At 34.0% G+C, this 8,709-nt stretch overlaps 1 protein-coding gene across 1 annotated transcript; it reads right to left on the minus strand.

Annotated features, from left to right (window-relative positions):
* Positions 1–4,563: 4,563 nt before the first annotated feature.
* LOC119644066 (probable cytochrome P450 4ac1) lies at positions 4,564–8,629 on the minus strand. The gene is made up of 8 exons (XM_038043590.1): positions 8,365–8,629; positions 8,089–8,292; positions 7,945–8,026; positions 7,779–7,879; positions 7,458–7,713; positions 5,281–5,495; positions 4,907–5,218; positions 4,564–4,837 (listed from the first exon to the last, which is right to left on the minus strand). The coding sequence occupies exons 1-8, from the start codon at positions 8,555–8,557 to the stop codon at positions 4,674–4,676; spliced, it is 1,527 nt and encodes a 508-aa protein (XP_037899518.1). The 5' UTR covers positions 8,558–8,629; the 3' UTR covers positions 4,564–4,673.
* Between the last annotated feature and the right edge of the window lie 80 nt (positions 8,630–8,709).

An 8,709-nucleotide genomic window follows, 5' to 3' on the forward strand; every position in this document is an offset into this window, starting at 1 on the left:
TGTCTATCTAAACACTTGTTTTAATTATCGACATTTGACTTATTGTATATTATTGCATTACTTTTTTATACAATGTTTTATACAATGTTCATTTTATACAATGTTTCAATTGATAATAAACAACCGGATTTTGAAAAGATAATGCGTGCAAAGCGTTAGAACGTGAGAACGACGATGCGGCACATGCACTAGGTGTACCAATGTAAAATTGTGTTTTCTTTTTCAAAATAAAAAGAAAGTTTATCTCATAAAATGCTATAAAAGCGATTTGGTTTTGCGATTTACCTATACGGTCCGCGTAAGAACAAGTCGTCCTTTAATCCGAATTAACGATCAACACCAAAAACAACAAACACATCTTTTATTTCCATCGTTCGAGCAAAAAAAAATGTGTTTCTCACGTTTCTCACATTTGCCTGTGTCTGACAGATGTTGATGTTGCAACAAAATGCCGTATATGTCGAACTTCTATACACCTGAGGTCGCCACCTATTTCTTAGTTCCTTATTTCCTACTTGTATACCTCACAACATGAAGGGAGTCACTTTGAGATTATTCATATGTCTTGCCTGTTGTATTTAAACAGAAAGACCGATTTTTGTAATGTGTTTAAAGTGTCCAGATTAGAAGTTTCATTTAGAACAAAAAAGCTAAAGCAAACTTTAGTCTGAACCGTATCACCAATTATAATAAACAGAAATGAATGAAATTGATATGAATTAGATAAAGAATTGAAGCAACGCTTAAGGCTTATTATGAAGACGAAGAAACTGTACTGAGCTTTACAACTACAATCTAAGCTTCGTCTGAAACACAAAGTTTTATTGTACAAGACCATTTAAAAACCGGTATAAACATATGGGATATAACTATGGGGGACATCCAGCAATTCAGTTTAATCACAAATGCCTCTTGGTTTGTGAGCAATCATATTTTACACACCGATCTTAAAGTCCTGAAAGTTAAAGGTGAAATAAAACGCTTTAGCAGCAATTACTTAAACAGATTAATTCTGTATCCTTACATTTTAGCTGCCTGTAAGCCTAAGAGATTGAAAAAACACCACATATTAGACCTCCCCTTCATATAGACGCATTACTCTTAATATATGCTCAAAACCTTAAATCCAAGATACGCGTGAAAAAACGTTTTGTACAGATGCGTGAAATACTAAAAGTCAAAACAGAATATTACTGTAGCATAAACGAAGCGCGACGCAAATACCGGGAAAGAAATCCATCTGTAGCCCAAGGAATTGGCAAAAGTAAAACCTACGCTGCTATTGCCTCGCAAATCAAGCCTAATAAGCCTTTAACTCCAACTCCTTCCAATGAAAAATCTGTTACACCATTAACCAAAAATTATATTGCGAAATTAGTTCCATCACCCGCCAAAGATAATATTGAAAAAACCAAAGCAATATCAAATATTGAAAAAATTAAAACAACAACGTATATGCTAAAATCTAATAAACTAAATTCCCCAGAATCTCCAGGTCTCAACTCTAGTCTACAAATTAAAAGCTGCAATGAATCCAATATCCACTCAAAATCTATTCGTTCATCCATTAATCAACCTTCAATTTCAAATTATTCACGCCCACTCGTTGCGCTTCAAATGTAGCAAACCACCTAAGTACAGATTATTATGCTGGTAAGAATAAATTATTCGCGCAAATTTCCTATATGTCAACTTAACCCTCTTTCCACTCTTCTTCCATGTAACTACAATTAAATAAAGTTCTTAAAATTCTACAATGGAACATTAAAGCTGTTATTAATAATTTTGATGAACTACGTACATTCATAAGTGATTTTAATCCAACTTTTTTATCGCTTCAAGAAACCCATTGTAGAAGCTCTTTTAATACTATTCCTCCCAAATCATATACTGGATACTTCACGAATGCTGATCAAAATTCATATTCCAAACAAGGAGTTGGTGTTTTTATAAAATCAAATATACCTCACAAACGCATAAATTTTAGCTCAAACATACAAGCCGTAGCGATACAAATAATCTTAAACATAAAATTTACAGTGCTTTCGCTCTATATCCCACCTTCGCAAACGTTTTCTCAGCAAGAACTCTACAATTTATTCTCCGTACTGTCTTCGATTAAAAAACTCTCTTTTAACAAGGGTGAATTTCATACAGTATGTTGCTAGGAGAAGCCATGCGCATATTAACACTATTCTTTATCTCATAAAAATGCTTGTTTTAGGCAAGACTGACTATGCTTTGATAATTTATGGCAATTGCTGCATATCTAATATCAACACCCTTGAGCCGGTCTACCACCAATCCGTCAGGGCAAGTTGTTATGCGTTTCGACGCATATAAATAATATTGTAATTGAAACTGGTCTCCCAATTTTACAAAATAGACTTTATGAGTTAAAAGCTAAAATAGTCCCCAAGCTTCTTTATTCAAACAAATTTATTCTCGTTGATGGCGTGAGATTATTATTCGAAGAAAATTCCAAAGTCACCATCTGCAATTGACTATTGTTTATAGGTCGCAAAGGGATTGAACATTCGCCTTGGTTATACAATTTGAAGTCAACAATGGATCTTGAAAAAGTCTTCCTCCCCAATCTGCAGTTGTGGACAAACTCTCACTATAAAGCACATTCTCTGCGACTGCCTTAACTTTTCCTTGGCTAGAAGTATTGCATTTGGAACGTTTAATCCTTTGGACATTCTACAATCAGTTTCAGAACGGAATATCAGTCAATTAGAGCCGATAGCCTGTGTTGCTAGTGCTCAATGTCTATTTTTTAGTCTAAGAATTTATTTCATTAGTCTAAAATTATAATAATAATAATAATAATGAAATCGACAGCTTTAGATGCTAGTGCACTCTTAGAATTTATTTTCTTGATTAAATTAATAATAATAATAATAATAATATTGAACTATATTCGTAGAAATTATATTCGCAAAGTTGTAGAAAAGAGTTTTCCTACTGTACAAATGTTTTCGTCTATCGCATACACCCCACTTTTTGTATAATTTACTCTTAATCCTCCAGATACGAATAATTGACAAAATGGCTAGTATGGATGCTCCTTCAATTTTAATTATTTCCCCCGTAGAAATTATTAAGCAAATATTTTGGTATTGTATGTTATAATCATTTTTCAATAATGCATTAACGCGAATTTGTCATTCGCCATAACCTACAGAGGAGTCACATCTGGCTACAGAATAATTATTTGTAGTTGCGATGTTTGTATAATGGTTTTCATATATACTTTTCTTTAATTAATTCGCTAACAATGACTAAAACGGATTCCATTGATAAGTGACACAATTCTGATATAAGTAATAAATCGTTTCTTCGTAGCCTTTGCATAGGAACCGAGCAGAAAGGCAATGCTGATTGCCAAAGAAATCCGTTGATAACACTGACGTCCCCTATCAAATTTAATCCGCATGCTTAAGACGTTAGTATAAACCTTTTTGGAATGGCAAATCTTCTGATCGGGAAAAACGTAAAATTTTATAATCTTTTAATATGGGTCCCACAACCACTTTCATTTGTACCTTTGCAAATTTTTGGCTTGGAAAATTTTTTTTTAACAAATTCAAAGAATTCCTTTAAACAGCAACAGGCCCGAATCCTTCGGGCTTAAACAGCCAGGGTTCTGGAAAATGCTACGAATCTCTCATAATATCATAGATGTGAACATTGATTTGGGTGTTTGCTGATTTAAAACAAGCCGTTCAGGTTTGTTTCCTTAGTAAACCACTTTTCTATAAACCGTACGGATGTATACATACGTAAAGTCCTACATATCCCAGATTGCTATGGTCGGGCACTGTTAAATCTTGCGTATTCGCTAAATTGAAAAAAAAAAGAATTTCAGCACGCAGTGTTCCCCGATCTTCGTTATTAAATTTTAAAAATATTTTTGATTTTTAGCAGATTATTTTCGAGAATACAGTTTAAATAAAGAAATGAAAAAATCATACCTATTTTGTGGCCTTGCCGGCGCGACATAAATTTGTTATTATCTAAGGCTTTTTGAGATGAACTTCATAGGTATTATTAGGGATGAGGGGCTTTTTCGAACTTCTACCTTAGCACTTCTGCGGCGATCGAATTTTGATGAGATTAATTTATCTGAACTGTATTTTAAATTAGTGTTTTTCATTCCCGCAGTATTAGATGCGAAAGCAAGGATGATTTAGAAGACTCAATGTTATTTACCAAGGCTCCAATTTTCGTCACTTCTCGAGGCTGCTTAAGCTAGTGAAAGTCAAACAGGTTTTTTTGCGCGTCCAGAATACATATTTTATTGCCTCTTGAAATTTTATGAATATATCATTAGAAGAAAAGACGTGATGATAGTGAAGCATTCGTTAGCTTCTGTAATATTTACATTTGTTTACTTCAACTTAATCCGCCAGAGTGGCCGAGTAGACAAGAGTCTCGACCAGCAACTCCAATGGCCGTGGGTTCAAATCTCAAGTGCGGCAGAGTTTTTAATAAAGCCGAAAGACTTAGATGCTAGTGCTTTTAAGAGTTTAGTCTTAGAATTTATTTCTCTGGCGAAATTAATAATAATTATAATAATAATAATTTCCGCATAATAACGTTTATAGGTGAAACTTTTTTTTGTTTCACATAAGATACAAAAAATGGAACGGGAACAATATTAGTTTCATTTAAATTACCCTTGGCTCGAATTTAACGAAAAGTTTCTGCTTTGTTCTTAGAGTTATACCGTATTCCAAAATTAATTCTTTTGTCTGAATAACGGGTAAAACTCGATAAGCCCTTAGTATGGCCACCAAAGCAGCTTTAATTTCTAGCATTGCAAATTTTTGGCCTGAAAACATAAAGAGAAACGAAAAATTTGAAGAATTGTTCTTTAAACATTCTAAGTTAAGACACAAACCGATGCAATTTCTTGAGCCAGCGCTGAAAGGCACAAAAGCAAATGGATGCATGTTGTGTGTATTCTCTGGTAAAAAGCGTTCAGGTTTAAACACGGAAGGTTCAGGAAAATGTTTTGAATCTCTCATAATGTCATTGATATGAATATTAACTTGCGCGTTTGTCGGTAAAATTAAACCATTTAAAACTGTTTCTTTGGTACAAAGCCTTTGTATAATTGGCACAGATGGATGCATTCGCAAAGTTTCCTTTATCACACATCCCAAGTATTCCACTTTGTTAAAGTCGAACACGGTCAAGTTTTCAAAAGCGGCTAAATAAGAAAGAAGAGTTTTAAAACGCATGTATGTTTTTATTACCATTTTCGAGCAATACTAAGATTTTCGATTTCCTGATAGCATCTCTTTTGTATATCTGGATACTGAGCTAGGTTCAATAAAGCAAATTTGAGACACGTTGAAGTGGTGTCATAGCCTTCGAACATGACCGTATCCACTTCCTCACAGATACCTTGGTGATCTATAAGTCCTTGGGCTTCATTATGCAGTAGTGTATCCAACATCGCATAACGTGTTTTCACATAAGAATTTCTAAAAAAAAAGCCAAGAAATGTTTGAGAGCTGATTTCTCGCTTGGGAGGAAGGGACTTGACGATATTCTGCAATACGAAATTTGTGAAGGAAAAAATAACCATCGGAATTCACATTCATAGATAACCATCGATAAAAAGCTCTCGTGCTGATTGCGGCTATCTACGTGCTCATAAATTATGCCTATATGTATAAGTTTCAGATAATATATAGATACCCAGACCAATTCGTCAAAAGTCTTTGATAATAGAAGTCAAATAAGGAAATTACATTTGGTCGTGACCGAATTTTTTATAGCCTTAACCGTTATACTAAAAAAGACAAAAAAAGTAAAAGAATTAAATTTTCATGCCTCAAGGAAGAAGTATTTCAATACTGAATATTTATCGATTCACATAAGTTGGAAACTGTAGATATCTTCATCGATCTAGGGGCTCTATTCGACCAAAGATTACGTTTTAATTTGCACATTGAGCTCTCTTTAAGTAAAACTAGATCCGTGCTAGGTGCCATTAAGAGGTGGTCTAAAGAGCTTAAGGATCCTTTCATTAGAAAAAGGCTATGTGTGTGCTTAGTTAGGCCAATACTCAAGCCTGCCATGCCTCTGTTGTGTGGTCTCCTTCATATAGATAATATGTAGATTCAATTGAATGCGTTCAAATGCAATTCTTGCTGTTTGCTCGTAGGAATTTGTGTTGGGACCCGTTTGTCTCTCTGCCTCCTCATGAAAATAGTTTCTTTCTGTTATCTTTACCATCACTTGAGAAACGTATGCCTTATTCTTGGTGTTTCCTTCTTAATAAAGTTAATTAATCGTACTATCGATTCATCCACATTACTTGGCGAGGTGAGCTTAAATGTCCCTAACTGCTTCTCTATACACTTTGTCTTCATTAACCTTAGTCAATGTGAATATAATTATTAGCTGTGTAATCCGTTCAGAGTTGTTTGGAGAAATCTAAATTATGTCTCCCACTTAATCTCAATATCGGACTTTAAACTCCATCAAAACAACTAATGCTCCAAAATACCCAATTTGCGTAATTGTTTTTCTTTGCTTCTCCTTATATGCTTTGTATTAATTTTAATAGTAATTAGTGTAACATTCACTTCGCAAAGTCGATTCAATTCGACTGTTAATTTATTTTTAAGTAAATAAATAAATAATATGGTGTGGGCGTGTTTGATAGTTTTCATTTTCAATATAAAAGTTTTTGTCGCATGACTGTGTAAACCTTGTAGGCGTGTCCTTTGAAAAGTTTAAGCCCCTTCCAAATTGTTTTGCAAATTTGTAGCCGATACCTTTGTTTTCTGCAACGGGAGAATGTTAACCACAAATACTAAGCAGTTGTGCAGACACATAGAAAGACAGACATACAGGTGGACATGTTTCGGTGCATTTCAAATTTGAATCTGACCAATACTTTATATACTTTTTGGGAGTTTTGAAGCATGTTTCTGCGTGTTATAAACGTATTGTAAAAAAATTAAATTTTCACACACTATGATGATGGGTGGGCGTGCTCACTTTTTCCATTTTTGTGCACAAAAGCTACAGCCGTAGAATATGCGTTCAAATTTTTATAGATTTATTTGCTATAGTTTATGAGCAACGAACAAAAAATCAATTTTTCATTCCTTTTGAAAAACAGAGGTTTTCCCAGTTTACTTGATGCTGTGGACGTGTTCTTCGAGCCATTCGGCCCATTTTCAACCTGCATTTCAATGTTTCTGCCAAATTGAAAGTCGATAGCTTCATTTTGCATTGCCCAGACAGACATATGGACAGACGGGAATAATTAAATCGATTTAAAATTTGATGCTGATCAAGGATATTTATATCTCGTGGGATTTCTGATGCCTACTGCTAGGCGTTGCAAATGTTTTGAAAAATCAATACAACCTCATCCTTCGGTGACGGGTATAAAAAAATATCATTTTGGAGAAATTCCAACTACTTACTCTTTATCGAACTTGCAACCGTTATCCTCCTGGAGGAATTTTTTTCGCTTTTTACTTATAATTTTGCCACTGAAATTGTGAATTATTTCTGCATAATGTTTGGTCTCGCTGTATTGCCCGAAGAGATAAAATATGATTCTGTAATACATCAATGGATTACAGACTCGTCTCACTATCATTGTGCTAAGATTATGAACAGCTGCACGATATTCACTTGCACCGTCAATGTCGTTTAGCTTAACTCCTAAGGCGGTCTCTGGAGAAAAGAAAGCGTTGAAATAGTTATATATTTTCTCATATATTTTATTGCAGATCGCGTACCGCAAACGTTATTTAAGGAGAATTCATCTATAACATCGCTAATATTGACATCCTCGTGTTGGAGATGTTTTAGTTTTTCCAAAAGTTTTAAACTTTCTTCTCTGAAAAACAAAATTACTGTCGATTACGTATAATATCCATTTACCCATTATCCATTTATCTTTACTTGAAGATTTCATTAAAGGTTTGCAAGATATTGAAATGAAAGGCTGGCGTTAACATTTTACGTCTTAAATGCCATTTTTCTTCTGAAAATTCATAAAATATTTGTTAGTTATCTGTGGTACGTAAGACTTTAAAGCGAGCTAACCGCTGCTTCTTAATAAGCCATCGCCAAGGAAAGGTTGGAGAAAGTCATACATAAATCCTTTAGTTGTGAGGGATTGACTCTGAAATAATTGCTCAGCATCTTCGGCATTAATTATATTATAAACAGGACCGATCAAGAAATTGAGAACATAACTGCGTCCCTTCGAAAGCTTAGTAAAGCTACGGGCGAGTTTAAATAGTTTGCCTATTTAATTATAAAACATTGGCTTTAAAAATTGATGTTCGTTGGAAGAGAATTAAGCTTATAAAGGCACACCTGGTGTCACGTTCACCGCATCGAAATTATTCCCGAAAATTGTTTTACCCGGTATAATGCAAACCTTTTCTTCCAAAGGTTTGCCTTCCACACACTTTATACGTTCACACAAAGCTAATATAAAATAATTTTCATTCACTTTACGTAATAGCAGGATTAAAATGATGAGAAGAACTACAAAAAATAGTAACATTTTTTATTTATGCAGACGCCACTCAGTGTAACGTTATTCCAATAAGTGTACTCAACGCCCTTTTGAATGAAACTGAATTTAAAAATTTCATTAATGCTATTTATTAAATATTAGCCAAAGCGTTGTGTGAAAGTATTAATCTCTGCAACTAT

Source organism: Glossina fuscipes, unplaced genomic scaffold (assembly GCF_014805625.2).
Source record: "Glossina fuscipes isolate IAEA_lab_2018 unplaced genomic scaffold, Yale_Gfus_2 83539, whole genome shotgun sequence".
Classification (NCBI taxonomy): Eukaryota; Metazoa; Arthropoda; class Insecta; order Diptera; family Glossinidae; genus Glossina; species Glossina fuscipes.

Bases quoted from the DNA above. Each gene is read 5' to 3' on its own strand.
- LOC119644066 (XM_038043590.1), bottom strand. From the start codon at position 8,557: ATGTTACTATTTTTTGTAGTTCTTCTCATCATTTTAATCCTGCTATTA. The intron at 8,027-8,088 runs GTTAGCTCGCTT...ATGAATTTTCAG, and splicing joins TGGCTTATTAAGAAGCAGCG to AAGAAAAATGGCATTTAAGA. The intron at 7,880-7,944 runs GTAAAGATAAAT...TTTGTTTTTCAG, and splicing joins ACCTTTAATGAAATCTTCAA to AGAAGAAAGTTTAAAACTTT.